Below are 19,608 nucleotides of genomic sequence, written 5' to 3'. Positions count from 1 at the left end.
GTGCATGTTTGTGGTGTGTGCGTATAGTGTATGTGTATGTGTGTGTGGTGCATGTGTGTGTGTGTCTGGTGTGTGTATAGTGTGCGGTGTGTGTATAGTGTGTGGTGTGTGTAAAGTGTGTGTGGTGTGTATGTATAGTGTATGTGTGTGTGGTGTATGTGTATGTATGTAGGGTGTGTGTGTATGTGTGTGTGGTGTGTGTATAGTGTGTGTGTGTGCGTGTGTGTGTGTGCGTGGTGTGTGCGTATGCCGGCTGTGGCGACACCCCACACCTGTGTGCTGTGCTGACGTCCGGTTTCGAGCTTCCTCTTCCCAGCAGCCTGGTGAGGAAGCCACATCAGGGAGTGCCGTCCGGTGTAACAGCCAAGGAAGCTGTAACTCAGATAAATTAAGTCGCTCCAGGTTGCCCAGATGCTCTGAAGGCAGAGCGAGGATCAGAACCCAGGCCTCCTGGCTCCTAACCAATAAGGTTTCCTCCTCCACAAGGCTTGGAGGGGCCCCTCCTGTGGCTAGGGAAGTCATTCTTGTCCTTCCCCTCCCAGGGGTGGCCCCCTACCTTGGTGCCACGTGGGAGCACATCCTGTGCCTTCTGAGGATGGCCCAAGAGGAGGATGACATGTTGGCGTTATGTCAAGGTGAGGGTGGGGAGAGTCTCTCTTAGAAGTGGGGAGTGGGGAAGAAGGGCAGGACGAGCCTGGGCCCCTCTGCACGTGGATCCCAGAGGGCTGGGGAAGGGGCAGGAGGTGGCCAGGAGCAGGCCAGGTGTGAGCACATGCTCTTTTCCATCTGACTTGGCCTCGTTTGGACCAAGCTTGATAGAGATGCTGTGGGTGTTGACAGCCTGGACCGCTTTCCCTGCCCTTGCTGGCTGGACTGGGTGTGGTCATTAAGGACAGACAAGTTAGGGAGGTGGTGAGCGGGTTGGTCCTTCCCAGCGCAGGACTCCAGGCCCTCTGAGGGCGGTGATGGAAGGGCTGGGCCCACATGCGCGTATGTTTCCCTTTGTGGGTCCTGCTCCCTCACAGCTCTCAGTGGCTTGGTCATCAGTACCCGGAAGCATCTGGATCTGGGCTCTAAAGATGATGAAGTGATGGACATCACCCCAGAGGCAGTGTCCATCAAGGCCTACCACACCCTCCGCATTCTCTTCAACCATTGGTCTCTGAAGAACAAGAACAAGGTGGGGTGGGAGTAGCAGGGGCTGGGTGGATGCGCTAAAGGAGTGAGGCTTGAGTCAAAGGCAGGCCTGGCAGGGTACCTGGCTCTAGGTTGCCCCGACTCTGGAGACAGAGTGAGGATCAGCACCGTCCACTCACTTGTGGTAGGCTGACCCCGGGCTCTTCTAGGAGATCAGGGGGCCTCTCCTCAGGTTCCTTTTCCCACTCTCCAGAAAAGGGTGCAGTGAGAAAACACTCCACTGTCCAGTCACTTGCTGCTAAGAATGCAATTGCAGTTTACGTTTACAGATGACCCACACTGGCAGGCATGTTGCTAGGCTCTGGGATGCAGAGATGGGTGAGGCTAAGTCCTTGAGTGCTTGTCCTACCTTCACCCATGAGCTGAGGCAAGTTTGTGGTGTCTCATTGGGCGCAGGTGACTGAGCAAGTCCTGGTGATAGCTGGCCACCTCTTCTTCCTCATGCCACCGTCCAAACTCAAGAACCAAGTGAACCAGTTGATCCAGTGGTTAATGACTTTGATAAGTACAGGAGTGACGCCTTTCTACATTTCCCAGGTGATTGGGGTAGGAGCGAGAAGGAAGTTTAACTAGTTCACGCTTTCCATGTTTATTGAGCAGTCGGTGCTGGAGTTGGCAAATTATGGGCCGCATGCCAAATCCAGCCTGAAGACTTGCTTTGGTAAAGAAGGTTTTAGTGGAGCTCAGCCATGCCCATTCGTTGAATCCATCTCAAGCTTTGAACCACTCTGACTCTCCTGTCTCTGACCTCTAGACTCAGATTTAAAGGGCTCATCAGATTTGATCAAGCCCGTCTGGATAACCTTCCCACTTTAAGGTCAGATACTGTGGGGCCCTAATTACATTGCATCAACACCTGGCTGAGTGCTTGACTGAATAACTGGGAGGTGGTGTGTGCACCCCAGGGGCCTGGAAATTTGGGGGCCAGCTCAGAATTCTGCCTACCATTGCAATATTATACCAGTGTTAGGTGTTTTTCTGAGCAGAGGACCCAGAGTCAGAATCCAACCTTTTCTGATTGTTGTTTCGGTTCTCCGTCCATTTTGATGGCATTTCTCAAACAATGTTTCCCAGACTTTTAATGAGTGTTTCATAAAAAAGGAAGGTGTGTTATTTAGTAAAATGTGTGGGAAACACTGGGTTATAATTAAACAAATTTCTTAACTGTAGGACCTCTCAGAGCAGTCAAGGTATGGATTAGTCTGGTTCTCCAAGAAGCAGATACCAGTGTGGGATTAGAGGGCAGGAGGCTGATTAGAGGAACACCTGTGCGGGAAAACGGGGAAGGATCTGGAGGAGACTGAGGTGTAGGTCTGACCCTCGATAAGGAGAAGAGGAAGGAAGGGAAGGAGGCAGGAAGGGAGGAAATTCTTGAAATTCTTTTTAAAGTCTTCTATTTATTTATTTTTTTAGGGGAGAGGTAATTAGGGTTATTTATTTATCTATTTATTTTTAATGGAGGGACTGGGGATTGATCCCAGGACCTCATGCATGCTAAACAGTGCACTCTACCACTAAGCTATACCCTCCCCGCAAGAAGGGAGGAAGGTCTTGGATTCCGGTGTAGTTCTATGAAAGTTTCAACAATGCCAACAGGGAGTCACGGAGCCAGACTCACCCATCAGAGAGGTCCCATCTTGCAGGAACTGGCCTGACTTAGTGGACCTGCCTCTCTCACTGGCGGGGAGAAACCTGTGGGAATCTGGAGTCTGTTTTAACACAGTGATGGATTTCAGAGCACGGCAGCTGGAGATGTTGGTCAATAATGCCCCTCAGAGTAGGCATCAGAGAGGCACATTTTCCATGGTTGTTAAACGTGCCAGTGTGCATTTGTGACTTTTAAACTTTTGTAAGTGCGGGACCCATTCGCATCCTGGGACCAGTTTGTGGTCTGTTGTTGCATTACCACCACGTACCAGTGCACTTTCCTTTCTCACCATATGCTCTGAGCTTCCCCACAAGTGGACCAGCCACAGTCTCTTAAATACCCTCCCTCCTGGCACGTGTCTGCGTGTTGCCTGAGGGTAAGGGCTGTGACTCTGGGACAGAGCCAGTCAGCCAGCTGGAGGCTGAAATCTGTATCCCAACTGCTAGTCTGCAGATGGGTCAGCTGGAGGGGCTACCCCGGGTCTTGGCTGGCAGTCAGGATGTTTTGGGTAGCCCTTTTCTCCTCCCTCCTTCTCTCTCTCCCTCCAGGGGATAGTGATTAAGAATCAGGAAATTAATCAGTCCATACCATAATTTTGTTTGGACATCAACGAGCACTAACCAACTCTACTTAGGGCCAAATTTGGGGGTCCATCAGGTAGACCAAAGGGAATATTTGACATTTCATCAAATATTCAAAATCCAGTGGAGATATTTCTGCTTCTGGTAAAGATGGACTAACTGGAGCCAGGCTTTGCCTCTTCCCTGAAACAAGTTGAAAACTGGGCAAAATATAAGAAAATAGGTTCTGAAGACATTGGGCACCAGGTGACAAAGAATAGTGATTCCTGAGAGGCAGGAAAGAAAGGAGGTGAGCCCTATAGTTGCCCCAGCTTTCTTCTTAAAGAGAGTCTCCAGGCAGTGGCAGAGGGAGAGAAAACCCGGGAAGACTCTGCTGAGCTTCCTGAGGTGAGAAGATGGTGATGAGAGTCCAGGGAGACCAAGGCAGCGCGAATGTTCAGGGCAGGACACGGAACAGTGCACTTGCCTGAGGACAGGACCCAGGACTGAAGACAACAGTAGCCAGAACTCGCCCAGGGTCAGGCAGGTGCCTGTTCTCCTCACTCAGCCTGAAAACGACACAGTTCCCAGGGTCCCAGGCAGAGTCCTGAGACGGGTGTACAGAATTAGCAGTACGCTGAATGCTACTCTAACAACGCCGTCTAACAGAGCTCGAAAGCAAGACCCCAAAAGATCAAACTATTTCCAGGTAGCTTCACTGTGTACCAGAAAAAACTCAAGAATATTTTTAGGAATAGAAAAATATCCAGCACCCAGTGAAGTAAATTCGCAATGAGGGGCATTAAGTTAAAAAAATCACCAGGCATGCAAAGAAGCATGAAAATATAAATACAAGGAGAAAAATCAACCACAGCTGACCCGGAGCTCACACAGATGTTAGAATAGCAGACAAGGACACTAGGACAAATATTATGACTGTATTACAGATTTAAAAGCTAAAGGAAGGATTACGTTGAGTAGAAACAAGAAAGATAAATTTTTTTTTAAAAAAAAAGGCCCAAATTGAGTTCCTGGGGCTAAAAGCTAGAATATCTGTGATTTAAAAAAACCAAACACTGGATGGAATTCATGGCAGATTAGACATTGCAAAAGAAAGGACTGGTTAACTTGAAGACAGAGCAATAGAAACTCTTCAAAATAAAACAAACTGAGGAAGAAAAATAAAAAGACAAGAAGAAGAGGGGAAAGGAGGAGGAAGGGAAGGAGGAGTTGAAGGAGAAAGGATCACTGAGGCATGGGGCAGCTTCAAGCAGCCTAATTTATGTGCGATTGGAGTCCCCCCAAAATGAGAAGGACACAACGTATTTGACGAGGAGAGAAGAAGGTTGAGGCACATTGATAGGCACATACTTACAGCTGCAAAAAAAAAAAAAATGTGTCACAGGTATGAAGTGTGCAGTGTGGGGAATATAATCAATAATCATGTGATATCTTTTCATGATGACAGATCGTAACTAGATTTTTTGTGGTGATTATTTTGAAAATGTACAGAAATACTGAGTGGCGGTGTCATTCAACAGAAGGTAACAGAGTTGTAGGTCAATTATACTTCAAAAGTGAACAGAAAAACTCAGAAAAAAGAGACCAGAACTGTGGCTACCAGAGGGAGGAGGAATTGGTTGAAGGCAGTCAAAAGGTATAAACTTCCAGTCATAAGATAAGTGCTAGAGATGTGATGGACACATGATGAATATAATTAACGCCACTGTATGCTGTATATGAACGTTGTTAAGGGATTACATCCTAAGAGTTCTCATCACAAGAAAAAAAGATTTTTTCTGTCCCTTTAATTCTGTATCTGCGCGAGATGAGGGAGGGCCTCTAAACTTACTCCCGTGGTCGTTGTTTCACGCGGTATGTAAGGTAAATCATTATGTGATGCATCTCAAACCTACACAGGGCTGCATGTCAATCATATCTCAATGAAACAGGAAGGAAAAATTAAAAATAAGTAAATAAAATAGAAATAATTAAAAAAAAGTTTTTGGCAGTGCCTGACACGTGACCAAAGTGCTTTAAAAAAGAAAACCCTGGTCGTTTGCCTTATTATTCAGCAGGCACTTACAGTGTCACTATGGTGGGTCAGAAGCTCCTGACTGAGTGTGTCCAAAAGTGGACTCACCATTTCCTCTGTCTTCTGAGTTTTCCAAGCCTTCTGTTTTCTCGTCTCATGGAATTTATCACTGTTCATATAGCTACCCTGGGACGGAACGGTCATAGCAAACACACCTGAGTAGAAGGCACTGTTCTAAGTGCTTTTTGGTGTTAAATCGTATCTGTCCACAGAGTGACCGTACAGAGTGCAGGTGCTGTCATCGTCCCTACCTTAGTGCTGCTGTGAACTTGGGGTGCATGTTTCTTTTGGAATTAGAGTTCCCTCTGAACATATTCCCAGGAGGGGGATGGCTGCATCATAAGGTAGCTCTATTTTTAGTTTTTTGAGGAATCTCCGTCCTGTTTTCCGTAACGGCTGCCCCAAACTACATTCCCGCCAGCCGTGTAGGAGTGATTTTAAAAGCTTTCACGCTCCGTCACTTCAGTATCTGATTCGCTACCCCATCCTCCGTGACGTCTCTAGTCCACTCCTTTCTCTACCCACGCTGATACGCACCACTTCGGGCCTTCCTTACCTTCTGCTTTGAACTACTGTTCTCCTGACTTCAGCTTCTCACTCATCCTTCTGTCAGATCAACTAGTCAGACGTGTGCCTAAAACATTAAGCCATTTTTCCCTGCAACAGCCCACAAATACAAATGAGGTCGCAGTATCTTAACTATGTGACTCTTAATGACTCATTGCCCCACCTGTGAGGTCAGAACCCGTAGCTTCAGGAAGACTGCCCCAGCATTTCTAAAAAGCACTTCTGAGTCCCCAAGGATGTTTCTCATATGTTTAGTGACAAATTCACTCCCTTTATAGATAAGCTAGAAAAAAACAAAAACAAAAAACCAGAAGAAGAACTATACCAAGGCATACCGTAATCAAATTTCTCAAAACCAGTGAGAAAGAGAAAACATTAAATACAGCAAGCCAAAGCAAAACCCAAGCCAAACAACAGCAAAAACGCTTCATGCAGAGGAATAAAAATAAAGATAATCACTAGCACGTTTCTCATCGGAACCCGTGCAGGTGATGAGACGGCGGAGTGACTCCTTCAAACTGAGCGACAAACAGTGTCTCCTCGAGTCATACTTCCCGGTGGGAATATCTTTCAAAAATGAACTGAAAACAGAACTGTTTTCACACACACAGAAACTGAAAGAATTCATCACCAGTAGACCCACACTATAAGAAATATTAGAGGAAGTCCTTCAGGCAGAAGAAAAATGATACCAGGTGGAAATACAGATTTGTATTTTTAAGAAATGAAGAGAACCAGAGATGGCCATTCTGGTTGGCGTGAGGCGATACCTCATTGTAGTCTTGATTTGCATTTCTCTAGTAATTAGTGATGTTGAGTACCTTTTCATGTGCCCGTTGGCCATCTGGATGTCTTCTTTGGGGAAATGTCTATTTAGGTCTTCTGCCCATTTTTTGATTTGGTTGGTTGTTTTCTGACGTTAAGAGCTGTTTGTGTATCTTGGAACTTAGTCCCTTGTTGGTCTTGCATTTGCAAATATTTTCTCCCCTTCTGTAGGTTGTCTTTTCATTTTGTTTATGGTTTCCTTTGCTGTGCAAAAGCCTTTAAGTTTAATTAGGTTTCATTTGTTTATTTTTACTTTTATTAATAAAGCTGTTTTTTAAAAATTGAGTGGAATGCTCACACGTGTAGAAACTCAGGCTATTGGCAGATCTTTTATGCCAGTGATGAGAACAACCCATACACAGTAGAGCCCACTAGGTAGAGAGTAGATATTTAGGCTTTTAGACTTGGTTTTCAGGAATTTGAAAGTCAGAGAACAGTAGAACCAGTTCTTACTTTGGCCATGATTAACTTATCCTGCTCTGAAGTTAGCCAACACTTGCAAGGTTGAATTGCCCTAAAAGTTTCTGTGGAATGATGAGACTATTTGAAAATAAGTGTATGTATTTCTTTTCATATTCTTTTTTTCATTATAGGCTGTTACAAGGTATTGAATGTAGTTCCCTCTGCTCCACAGGAGGACCTTGTTGGTCTACTTTACATATAGTAGTTTATATCTGCAAATCCCCAATCCCAATTTATCCGTCCCCACCCCCTTTCCCTAGCGGTTATCACAAGTTTGTTTTCTGTGTCTGTGTGTCTGTTTCTGTTTTGTCAGTAAGTTGATACCACCCTGAAGCACTATGCTCTATACCAGAAATTAGCACAACATTGTAAACTGACTATACTAAATAAAAAAAAAAAGACAGAAAATAAGTGTAGCTTCCTGGGTGAGGCGGAAGGGCAGGTCATGGCTTTATTTGGCTATGGAAGAACTACACCCTGAGCCTGGCTTGAAACGGTCCAGGAGGGCCGTGTGAAACCGTGATGGCCCGGCCACCCTCAGGTAGAAGGTGCCAGGATTTCCCTTGGTGGTGGTACGGGCGGGCTGACCGCTGCCGACTCTGTCCCCACGCACACAGTGTATCTGCCAGCTTGTGGACGCTCTGGCTGTCAGCGGCCGCGGGGGCGTGAACTTGGAGTCCCAGCTGGAGAACGTCGTGCCCATGCTGTTCACGCAGGTGAGTGCGGCGGGGCTGGTGGCAGCCTGCGCTGGCTTGTCCTCTCTTCTTCGGAGGTGCCGGTGCGCCCGGCCCAGGTCACTGCCTCCACCCCGTTCAGGTGTCTTTCCACACACCTCAGGCTTCCCTGGGACAGGCAGACGCCTGGATTCTGGGCAGAGTGTGATGTCTCCACTGGACACACTCTGTATGCTTCTCAGGGGTGACAGGCCTCTGTTGCTCCCCCTAATCTCTGGGAGAAGGTTCACACCACCCCATCACACTTGTGGAAACTGTCCGATGTTCTGTGTTGCAGCCTAAGTAGGAAGAGGGCAATTGAACACTTCGCAAAAAGGTGTTCCCTTCCGTGTGTGTAATTTATTGGCCGTTGTCTTCGTTTGGGGCTGGGAACGTGGGTGCCTGGGTTCTGTTTTCCTGCTATTCTTATGGCCACACTTCTCATGGCTGCGGACCTTGGTTTCCCCACAGCTGCACGAAAAAGTCAACACGTCAGATCCCTACTCCATCCAGAGCCGCGGCCTCGCCATGAGGGCTTTCTTCATCCTGAGTAAGTCCCACGTTCCCCGAGCTGCAGGACCACTTTTGTCTCTCCCTGGATTGGAGCAGGGGCTGAGGTTCCCATGAGGGGCTCCCATCCTTCTAGATGAGAGGCCAAGTAATCTGTGTGAGCTTGGCCTGAAGTCACTGAACACCGAGGGGCGTAGACATTGCTCGCTCCCACTCCCTCCGCCTGGGTTTGGCTTCCCTTCCTCCTTTGGGCCCCTGCTCAGAGAGGTGATCGTGTGAGTCCAGCATTGATGGTCACGGGGGGTGTGCTGACCTCGGGGCAGCACGTGGTAGGGTGGGGAGGGACCTGGCCAGGTTCAGGAAGAGCGTCTGGCCGCACGTTCGGCACATGGTGACGCTGGCCCACGCTGGCGCCCTGGCTTCCGTCTCCCTCTCCAGCCTGGGGGCCTCTCACTTACCCAGCCCACAGCACCAGTGATTTGCTGTGAGCATGGTTGACTCCCGCTCGCCACCTGCCACTTAAACACCGCCCTGCTTCTCTTGTATCCGCACCCTTCCGACAGCGAAGTTACACAATGACCAGGTGGTACTGTTAATACGAAAGACCCTGGAATCCAAGGATCCGGCCAAGATAGTGCCAGCCCTTCAAGTGTTCATGGAAATATTCCAGGAAGGTGAGTGGGAACGGGGCCTGGGCCGGGGCATCTTCTTTCTCATGAGACCTCCTTTCTCTGGGAAACAGCCCTGGATAGCAGCTAAAAGCACAGTTTTAAACTCAAACTCAGTGGGTTCAAAATCTTGGCTTTGCCTCTGATGAGCTGTTGCAAACTGGGGCAGATCACTTTCGGTCTGTGCCTCTGTTTCCTCACTGGAAACAGGGAGGTAACATGAACACTTACCTTCAGTGTTTTTGGTGAGGATTTGTTGGGAAAACATAGGTGAGGTGCTTAGACCGGAGCCCACAGTACAGTCAAGTTATGGTGGTTTCGTCCATGATTGTCAGCCGGGAGCTTCAGCTCCAGTTCCATGTCTGTTGAACCTTGGCCGTGTGCCTGGTACGGTGGGAGGCACTGGAGATCCTTACGTGAGTGAGACGCAGTCCTGCTCTTAAGGAGCTGGCTGCCGAGTTGGGGAGACGAGGGTGTTCACACAGCGGGACGAGGCAGCACAAACCGCAACAGGTGCTTACCCGTGTGCAGCAGGGGTGCAGACAGGGCTGGATCGGGGAGGTGGGTGGGCACTGGGCAGGTGTCCCGAGAGCAGGGAAGGAGACGGTGACAGCGAGGTAGAAGAGCATGTTCGCAGCTGCAAAGGCCGAGATGTACAGAGGGAGGGGACAGCACGGCTGGAGAGGTCGGTCTGCGGGCATCGTGGGGCCCCCAGGGGCCAGGACTAAAATGGCAGCTTGAGGGAGAGACCATGTAGGTCACTCTTCAGCCTCGTTCGGAGTGGAGGGATGGTGGCGGAACCCCAGGGAGTCCCCCTGGCCGTTGAGGACCAGGGCTGTGCCCAGGACCCCTCCTGCCCATCTTCTATGGCTCCCAAAGCTGCAGAGGAGGCGGGAGGCAGCTGGTGGCCAGCTGCACGTCTGTCTTTTCTCCAGTGCCCCAGACAGAGACGCTCAAGCGTGAGGTGATGCACTCCATCGTTGTGCTGATCCAGGAAGATCTCAAACCAGTGAGCACAAAGGCTGAGTGTTGGGGCCGGTGGGCCACACAGAACGCAGAGGGGAGGTGGCTGGGGAGCAGGAAAGGTGAGGCGCCCTTACCAAGCTGGTTCCAGCCTCAGACCGGCGCCCACCAGTTACATCTGGGGTCTTCAAAGCCCAAGTAGGGTTTGCAGAGCAGACAGGTGGCTCCTACCTATGTTCTGAGCCTTTTCTGCGGGTGACACTGGGGTGCCCAGTGGAGACGTGAAGCTCTGAAAGATACCAACTCTGCCCTCAGAGAATGCAGTTTGCTCAGGGAGAGAGGACCCCAAACGTTATGCCTGGCATGGGGTCTGAGAAGCCTTGTTTTTAACAAGCTGTGCAGCCAGGTTTTGAGGCAGCAGACTGGAGCCAGCTCTGAGTTGTGCAGGACAGGGGAGCGGGGGAGCAGTGGTTCATGGTGTCGGATGGACGGCAGTGGCATCATCCCTGAAAACAAAGTCCTAAATCCTCAGAAGGGTCCTGGGGAGCTGGCAGCTTGAGGGCTGGGCCTCGTGACGTGTGGGATTTGTTCCTGACCTTCCCTGTGGAGGCCAGGATGTGGGACCTTACCTGAACGCAGGTTCTACCCCCACCCCCACCCATGTTCATGTCTCTGGGGAGCGGGGCGTGGGCAAGCTAAGTACCTGGGGTCCTCCAGGAGGGTGGGGGGAACGGAAGTGGGCTGGAACTCCAGGGTGGAGCACGGAGTGGTCGGGTTTGGAGACTGGTGACCTGTCATCGCCGGTAGCCCACCAAGGCGTCACCCTGGGCTTGGAGTCAGGAGAGAGGAGGCCCCTCACTGAAGGCGCCCGCACCTGCTCTGCCTGCCTGAGCCCTCACCGGGACGTGCAGGATCAGACGGGTGGTCCCTGACACGTCGGCCTGTCTTGTGCCGTGATGGCCTGCGACCCCCAGGTGCGGAAGACCCTTCTGAGCTTCCTTGAGATGCTGGGCCGGCTCGGCTACCTGACCCTGTCCCAGGGAGACGTCGTCATCGACTATGCCATCCAGCTCTGCCAGTCTGACCGCTCAGTGAGTGGGGCCAAGGGGGCAGGCAGAGGGAGGGGCGAGGGGCACGGGGATGGTGAGCAGAGGGGAAGGGGGAGGGGCTTCGGAGGTGTCTCAAACCCTGAGCAGTGAGCCAGGAGGCTCAGCTGGCTTTGGGTTCAGATTTAACTCTTTCCTTTCTTTATTCCAGAATGAGGAGGACATCCAACTAAAGTGTTCCAAAATCCTACAGATGGTACAAACCTCCAGGGTCAGGCTCCCAGATCCCTGCCCTGACCCCCAGACTGCACCCCCCTCGAGCCCCTGTCCTGTCTCTGTACTCCCCACCTCCCTTGGCCTCTAGGGCCTCTGAGAAGTGGCTCCGTGGAGCAGAGGAAGGTCATGATTGGTGAATCTGGGTCCTGCTAGGCCTGTTGCTGGCTATAGAGTCTTGAGAAAACTGCTCTCCGGGCTGCAGTTTCTCCTCCTGTGAAAAGGGGGTGGTCACATGCCCTGCCTGCTCCGTGGCCTCTCAGGGTCCTTGGAGTTTCCAGCGAGCTGAAGGTCGTGTGGGTCAGCGCTGGGTGAAGGGCTGGGGGGGAGTGGGGGGGAGGCCAGCATCACTTCCCTCCTCCCCGGAGTCACTCTCCCTCCCAGCAAGCTCTGTCCCCTGACGTTTGTTGAGTCTGTCTTCTCCGGAGTGTTCCCCCGTGAGGTTACACGGTTCCCTCTCCCTCACCAGGCCCTCCCTGCCGTCATTGTCATCAGGACCTGGCTGTGTTTTACCACGTGCAGTGGGGAGGGGCGAGAATGTGGGTGGGGTGAGGGGCTGCACGTGCACGAAGGGAGGGCGAGCGCTCGTGCCTGGGCCGACCCGGGGCTTGGCCCTGAAGCCCTCCCACACCCCCGCCAGGTGCCCTTGCCTAAACTGATCACCTTGCTGTGTCAGCCCAGCAACAGCCTGGCCTTCGTGCCGCTGAGTAAGACGGCCACGGAGATGGCCCTGAGGGCCCGGACCCTGGGCCAGGTCCCCTACCTCAGCGGCTTCCACCTCCAGCGTGAGTACCCGGGGGCAGCCATGGGGACGTGCCAGCCGCCAGAGGCAGGCCCCCGGGGGCCTGGAGTGTGTGGGGTGGGAGCGGTGCCCGGGAGCCTGGGCTGGCCTGGGGGGCCAGTGAGGCAAAGGGGCCCCTGGGGCCTTGAGGGTGAAAGGGGCCCCCTCTGGAAGAGGGGCCCAGGCGCGCTTGCCTCCTGCCTCTATCCCTCATGTTAGAACGCTGGAGTCGAGAGGCAGCAGCACCTTGTTAGTTCAGTGTCACGTGCGCACGGACACTCCTGGCGCTCAGTTCCCTTTGCCCCGACTCTGCTCCTCGCTCTGTGCTGACCTCACCCCTTGACCTCTAATCCCAGGGGCGGCGGGACTGGGTGAGAACATCTGTTCAGCGCATCCCTTGATGTGTTTTTCTTTTTCCCCCCTTTTTTCAGCTGAACATGTCATGGTTTGTTCTTTAGACTGAGTGAAAATGTCACAGGCCCCAGTGGCACCGGCCCGATGCCCCCTCTCCACTTTGCTTTCTCCTCCTCTGAAGTCCTGATGGTGGGCTGCCCGTCGGGACACCCTGGGGCTGGCACTGACTCTGTCCTCTTCTTTTATCCTCTCTTTAACTTAGCCACGCAGTTCATCTCCCCACAGAAACTCCTGGTCCACCTTGTGGTAAGTCATTTTAGGATGAGTACTATATCTCCATCCATCCACCCATCCACCTATCCATCCATCCACTCATCCATCCATCCATCCATCCACCCACCCACCCATCTACCCATCCACCCATCCATCCATCCATCCATCATTCCAGTCATTCCACAAATAGTTGAGTGCTACTCTCTTCCAGGTATTATGCTGGACATGGAATAAGGTGGTAGAGCCAAGGATCACTGGAGCTCTGGGGAGAGGTGGTCCAGGTTGAAGAGCTTGGAGGAGGGAACTCGGGGCTTAGCACTGGGCCCAGAGTTGAGGAAGAAGTGGGGAATGGGAAGGCCTGGCTTGTTTCCTACATGGTTGTTAAGTTTCTCTTTTGCTGACGTTGGACAAGTCTGCATGCCTTTCTGGATCTCATTTTCTCGGCACGTATGTTTTGAGTTTCTCTATTTGCCCAGACATTGTGCGCTAGGCATTCTGAACACTTGGAGAAACAGGATAGAGACCTGCCCCTGAGGTGTGCACAGTCTCAGCAGGGAAGGCAAGCCTGGGAATAACCACCCACAATGCCGTGTGATACATGTACTAATAGAGGGATACACAGGGTGCATTGGGATCCTAGAAGAGCAGTGGGCTGACTTGGTCTTCAGGGAAGGCATCAGGAGGAGGTGACGTTTCAAGAGCATCTTGGAGCACATGTAGGAGTTCAGCAGGGGGGATGGAATGGGGGAGGACTTTGCTCCTGCTCTGCCTGTCTATGGCTTATTCTAGTTTTCTTTCTTCTCTTCCCTTAAATCCTTTCTCTGCCTCCTTCTTGCTTCTCTCGTTTCTCAGATGTTTTCCCTGAAACCCTATAGAGAAAAGGAATTTGGTGTAAGCTCGCTAAGGCTACTGAATGCCTTGCATCCTATCACCTCGCTGCACCCCATTATCAACCTGGATGTGGGCTGGCTGTGGACAAAGGAGATCCCCAAGATGCTGCAGATCCTGGATGGTGAGGAGTTGGTGGGGGGGGTGGAATGAAGCTGGGGCAAGAGGCAGAATCCAGAAGAGACGGAGCCCCAAGCACACGGTGGGCTTTCCTGGGGGTGACGAGGACTGGGAGCAGCCTCTCTGTGCCTATGAGATGCTGTCCGGATGGGTTTGCTGCTTGGGGCCATGTTCTGAGCTGAGCAGACACACAGTCCAGGGTTCTGTGGCTCCAGTGTTCCCAGAGTGACTCCTGACACTTCTTGTGAGTGGCGGCTCACGGGAGAGTGTGGGCTTTGGAACCAGGCAGACCCAGATTTGTATCCTCACTCTGCTACTGACTGGCATGTGTGTTTGACCTTTAGAAAGTCCTTTATCTCCGGGAGCCTCTGTACAGTGGGAGAGCAGCTGTCTTATATAGGACGTGATGTGAATTAAGTGAGATGGTGGGTTTCTGGCCCTGGCACAGTGTGCAAGTGCGGGGTCTTTTGCCCAGGCCTTCTGGCCGGAGGGGTCCCAAGTTCTCTCTCCTAGATCACACCGAGAAGACCCTGAGTCAGAAGGAGTGGCAGGACAGGCTGCTCCAGGTGAGCTCCCTGAGAACCCCCACCCACCACACCTGCCCTCAGCCCTCTTCAGACCCCAGACATGCCATCTCTTGCTTCCTTCTGACCCCACTCTCCTCTGTGGTCCTCCTCCCCTTCCTCTTTCTCAGTTTTCAAGTCAGTCTTTATTGGCCATCAGTGATGACAACTGGCTGGAACAGCTCCTCAGAGTCATCTTGGAGAGGATAAATTATTTCAGCGACGAAGACGAGGAGAAGGTGTGTCTTTGTGGCTGGGGTGGCAGTTGCCGGTGGGGACGTTGTTGGGGGAATGGGCTGGAGCAGCCTGGTGGGGTAGGGCTGCAGGCTGGGCACGAAGCACCGGCCTTGGGGCGAGGGCCTTGGGGGCGAGGGCGAACGTTGTTCCTGGGTCCCAAGGAGTCGAGGGATGGTCAGACAAGGAACTAGTAGTGGTCACCCAGGAGCAAAAACGTCCAAATAGCTTACCTCTGCTTAGCGTTTTAGGCTTTATCAAGAACCGCCATCTGTTGTCTTAACTGCACCCGCCGGTGCTCTGTAACCTGGTGGAGCTGGCCCTTGGGTGCACTGCAAGATTAATTCAAGTAACCTTGGAGGGTGTGGCTGGTTAGAGACCGGGCCTGATGCTGGGAGCAGGGTTCCTTACTCTAGAGCTTAAGGTCGGTGGTGATAAAGGCCTGGCTGCCCGCCCTGGCCTTTCTGTGCCCACTGTAATCTGGGCCAAGGGTCTCAGCCTCCAGTTTCAGTTGCCTCACTTAGAAAGTGGCAAAAGTTAGATTGACAGAGAAGGTAGGAAACGCAGAGCCTGAGGCGGGAGTGGGGGTTACAGGGCAGACTGGCAGCGCGTGGTGAGTGAGTGCAGAGGCCACTGCCGTTCAGAGGAGGCAGAGAGAGAGGTGACACACAGTTCCACAACTTTAATTTAAAATTATACAAATATAAGGAACTGTTTTTATTTCCTAGCTGGAAGTGAGAAGTCTGTGGATCAAGGATAGTTTCTGAAAGATGGTCCCTCCCCTAAGAGGCTGAGGAATGAGAAATGCAGGCTGTTCTTCCAGCGAGCTTGAGCCTTTGCTCTGCGGGGTCGCCGCCTCCTCCAGACGCCCCCAGAGACCAGTGCTGGCGGCCAGAGCAGGGCTGACACTTACAAGGCTCATGGAAGCTGCTGTTCCCAGGCTGCCCTCACCTGGGTCCAAGCGGTGCCCGACCCTGCCTTCCTCCCCTCTCCGCAGGCTTTCCTGTATAAGTTATTCGGCTTCTGCCTACGGACCGCACGGAACACGGAACTGTTGAAGAGCATGCTTTCCTCCCTCCTGCAGACTGCCCACGAGGAACTGCAGGAGAGGGAGGTGAGTGGGGCCACTGGCAAAGGGGGACACAGTTTAAGAGGCAGGACGGCAGGGTGGCTGGAAGCTCAAACCTCGCAAGCCAGACCACCCACTAGGGGCTAAGGGAGGGCATGAGAAGAGGGACAGAGAAGGACCCCCTTTGGATGCCCCCGAATCCCTGCTTCCTAACTAGGCAGAGTTTCCCCTTCACCTCCTTGGAGGCCAGAACAGGTCCCACTGATACTTCACCCCATCCTGAAGATCTGTGTCCTGGAGCACCTGTCACTGTCCACAGGTCCCTTCCATTCTGCAAAGTCTTAGCGGCAGCCCCTTCGGCACAAATGGCATGGCTGGCAAACAGCTGGCAGCCCAACTTTTAGACCCACCGGCCACAGTCAACACTTCCACTTAGCTGTCCAGCCACTGCGTCCTACACAGCACTTCCAGGGACTCACTCCTCCCTCTCTCCCCAGCTGTAGACGGCCCCCCCTTTCCACCTGCCCATTTTGGTCAGAGTTTCCACTGTTTCCTGTTCTCCTGGACTGGAAACACTAGCAGTGTCTGTAAGTCGTCCTTCTCCACCAGATTCTCTCTGGTTAGCGTCCAACTTTGTCCATAACGTGCCTTGATTTGTTCCTCCCGTCCACTCCCTCCTCAGAAGAACCCTTCTCTGAATTCCTAGCGCACAGAAGTATTCTCTATTTTTCAGCGTCGAATTTGATAATCCCCGAATGTTACAGATCTGTGACTCTAATTTTTCTTTTTAAAATTTTATTTATTAATTTATCTATTTATTAGAGGCACTGGGGATTGAACCCAGGACCTCGTGCATGCTAAGCGTACGCTCTGCCACAGAGCTATACTCTAATTTTTCATAATCTGGGATAATTGACTGCTTAAATTACTTCTTGCAGGGATGTTTGGTTCTCCATCTGGATTTTAAACAGTTCAGGTGCAGGAACCACCCTTCCCTTCATTTTTTCTCTTTCCCTTTCGTCTCCCTCCTCTCTCTGGCTCCCTGGTTCCGTGGGGGCACATTTGGCGCGGGCTCACCCTGAGCCGTGGCGTGGTGCTGAGGCTCTCCCCGTTCCAGGGCATCGCCGTGGTGCTCAGCATTGTGTCCACGAAGCATCTGAAGACAGCCCTGGACCACCTGCAGGCGTACGGTGCTGTCCTCACCGACAAGGCCTCATCCTTCATACTCAGACTGATGAAGGTGATGATGCCCGTGGGGGCTCTGCTGGCCTCCCCTCAAAGCCTTCCAAGGCATCCCACCGCCTCAGCCCCCCCATGTCTGTGACTCCCCCGTAAATTCTTGTTTCCCTCTGACCAACTGCGGGGAGGTTCCACCCACCGCCTCCCCTCCCTCACGGCCATGCTTCAGGCCTGGGTGTCACCAGCTGCAGCCCCCGAGCTGTTCACCACTCCACGGCCCCATCTGGCCTTCTGAGCCCTTGGACCCAACCTTGCCCTCTCTCTGAACCGCCACGTCCCCATCAGGCAAGGAGGATAGGGTGACGCACGGACGGGAAGGTGAGTTTCCCCCTCCCCTGCAGGAGCATCAGCCCAGGGAGTGGGGGATGGTCTGTCACACCATCTACTTGTGCTACAGCAAGATTGTCTCAGAGAGCAAGGCGGCCGCCGTCGAGCACTTGGACGCCATCCTGGCCCTGGTCCTGCAGCACTACCGCCACTGCATCGTGGAGAAGGTACCTCCTGTTTGCTCGGTGTCTCCAGCGCCCATCCCTGCCTTCTCCCTCTTCCCCTGCAAGGAAGAGATGCCTGGCCCTGAACGGGACCCCGTGGTGGGGATGGGACAGTGACTGCCTCTTCCACATTTCAGTCCTTCTCCTTAATCCTGCTGCTCTGAAACGCTAACTGGCTAACTGGCCGGGGGAGGAGACCGCAGGGGTGTGAGGTCTGTTGAAAGTGTTTCCTTCCCTGCTGGCCTGCTGCGCAGTCTGCCTTTGGGCTCTTTGCTGCCCTCTCTGACGAAGGAATGAGGAAAACCTAAGTTCCCTAACACAGTTGTTGGAAGATGCATTCGGGGGCATTAGAGGGAGCCCCAATTAATTTTCCTGCTTCCGCTCTTTGTCCAGAGCATGTGTCCCCAGGGTAGGGGAGGAAGTCCTCCCCACTCCCGGCCCCACTACCATCCACCTGGACATCCTTCGGTAGAACTTCTTCAGTGGAAAGACGGTACCTTGAGAGAGACAAGGCAGCTAGACTTACCCTTATTTAAGAGTGCCACCGGGGTGAGATGCGGCCTCTCCTCCGCGTGGACGCCACAGGCTTCCCTTTCCCGAGCTGCCCTTGGCGGAGAGCTGCGGGGCCTCGGCCTGGGGAAGGCCACGGAGGGCCTTGCTCCTCATGACCAGAGCCCGTGTGAGTGGTGCCCCGCCCCAGAGCATCCCCACCTGGGCCTGAGCACAACGCTTCGTTCAGGACAAGAACCTGAAGCTGGACTACCTGGACGCTCTGACCAAGCTGACCGGGGTCCTGGGCAGCCAGCCCGCGGCCTTCCGCTTGGAGTTCCCCCACAAACTGGAGATGGTGGCCTTCATGGTGGTTAGTGACCCTGCCGTGGGGAGGGCAGCCGGGTCCCCCCAGACACCGCTGGCAGTGCTCCCAGGCTGGGCCCGGAGGGGAGAAGTCCGATTCCCCGTGCCCCGCTTCCCGCTCCTTCCCTTCCCTTCCCATCGTCAGGGCAAGGGTGGGTGCTGCATGGGGGCTGCCACTGTGGGGAGCACGGACGTCCCTGGAGATTCCAGGTCCTACCTTCTGGGGTGGGAGGAGGGGGAGGCAGGCAAGAGAGAGGTGTTCCAGACCCTCTTGGTCTCTGGGCGTGTGTGTCACAGGAGCTCATCAAGGAGGAGCCGCTGACCTCCATCTCCAGCCCCATCAGGCAGAAGGCGATGAGCATTGTCACTGACTTCAGGTGAGCACACCAGCTGCTCTGTCTTCCTTGCTCTGCCTGCACTCGGCTCTTCATTCCCCAGTGTGTGCCCACCTCTTAGTTTCTGCTTCTGGCCTCAGGGCTCCAGGCAGGAGTGAGCCCCCACAAGGCAACGCCTGCTGCTTCCTTGCGCCAAGATTCTTTAGGTGGGATTTTCGGAGCCCCTGGCCAAGACCACCCCTACCGTGTCCACGGGCACCTGCCGTGGCTTCTGCCCCAGGCCGCCCTCTGCCTTCAGGGCTGTCCCTGACCAGACACCTCCGCCCCGTCATGGATCCCCCATCCCGTCCAAACATCTGGGGAACCAGAAAGTCACATGTCACCCCAGAATGTCAGTGCCATTTCCTGTGATCACTGTGCCCCTCTCCTTCTGTGAGTTCCTCTGTTTCCGTGTTCCTGGTTCTTTCCCTCTTTTCTTACTGTTTCCTCCCTTTATTGTTTCATCACCTCTCCTGGCACCTTCCACCTCCTTGCCCCACTGTCCCTCCATGTCCCCCTTCTCTCCACACCTTCCTCAGCTGTTGCTGCCGGCCACCACTGTCTGCTTACATTTCTGCTCCTCCCTGGATCACAGGCAGATCAGGCCCCTCTTAGAGGTGAAGGAGAGAGCAGAGCTGCTCCGGGCGTGCTACAAGAGTGTGTTCTGCCTGCCGCCCACAGATGTGTTGCGAAAGGAGGCGTCCAGTCCCCAGGAGGCCAGTGCCAACGTGGTAATTCACTCTTTGATGCTTGTCTCTGCATTTTAATTTTATTTCGGAGAGGATGAGATGGACAGGCCTGGCAGTTTTATGGAAGGCTCATCCACCTTATTTAATAAGG

At 53.0% G+C, this 19,608-nt stretch overlaps 1 protein-coding gene across 1 annotated transcript in view; it reads left to right on the top strand.

The window, feature by feature from the left end:
• LOC105076702 (maestro heat-like repeat-containing protein family member 1) overlaps positions 1–19,608 on the top strand; it is a 63,654-nt gene that overhangs the window by 21,741 nt on the left and 22,305 nt on the right. Inside the window, exons 5-24 of the mRNA XM_074357410.1 lie at positions 543–635; positions 1,026–1,180; positions 1,594–1,734; positions 7,972–8,070; positions 8,539–8,617; positions 9,141–9,251; positions 10,181–10,254; positions 11,183–11,299; positions 11,466–11,510; positions 12,168–12,312; positions 12,925–12,968; positions 13,788–13,947; positions 14,457–14,509; positions 14,638–14,745; positions 15,738–15,854; positions 16,927–17,049; positions 17,390–17,542; positions 18,279–18,401; positions 18,692–18,771; positions 19,364–19,499. Coding sequence (XP_074213511.1) covers positions 543–635; positions 1,026–1,180; positions 1,594–1,734; positions 7,972–8,070; positions 8,539–8,617; positions 9,141–9,251; positions 10,181–10,254; positions 11,183–11,299; positions 11,466–11,510; positions 12,168–12,312; positions 12,925–12,968; positions 13,788–13,947; positions 14,457–14,509; positions 14,638–14,745; positions 15,738–15,854; positions 16,927–17,049; positions 17,390–17,542; positions 18,279–18,401; positions 18,692–18,771; positions 19,364–19,499 — 2,156 coding nt within the window. The remainder of the gene's footprint in view (positions 1–542; positions 636–1,025; positions 1,181–1,593; positions 1,735–7,971; positions 8,071–8,538; positions 8,618–9,140; positions 9,252–10,180; positions 10,255–11,182; positions 11,300–11,465; positions 11,511–12,167; positions 12,313–12,924; positions 12,969–13,787; positions 13,948–14,456; positions 14,510–14,637; positions 14,746–15,737; positions 15,855–16,926; positions 17,050–17,389; positions 17,543–18,278; positions 18,402–18,691; positions 18,772–19,363; positions 19,500–19,608) is intronic.

This window comes from Camelus bactrianus, chromosome 34 (genome assembly GCF_048773025.1).
Source record: "Camelus bactrianus isolate YW-2024 breed Bactrian camel chromosome 34, ASM4877302v1, whole genome shotgun sequence".
In the NCBI taxonomy this organism is placed as follows: Eukaryota; Metazoa; Chordata; class Mammalia; order Artiodactyla; family Camelidae; genus Camelus; species Camelus bactrianus.
This window is presented reverse-complemented; position numbering and strand designations above follow the sequence as displayed.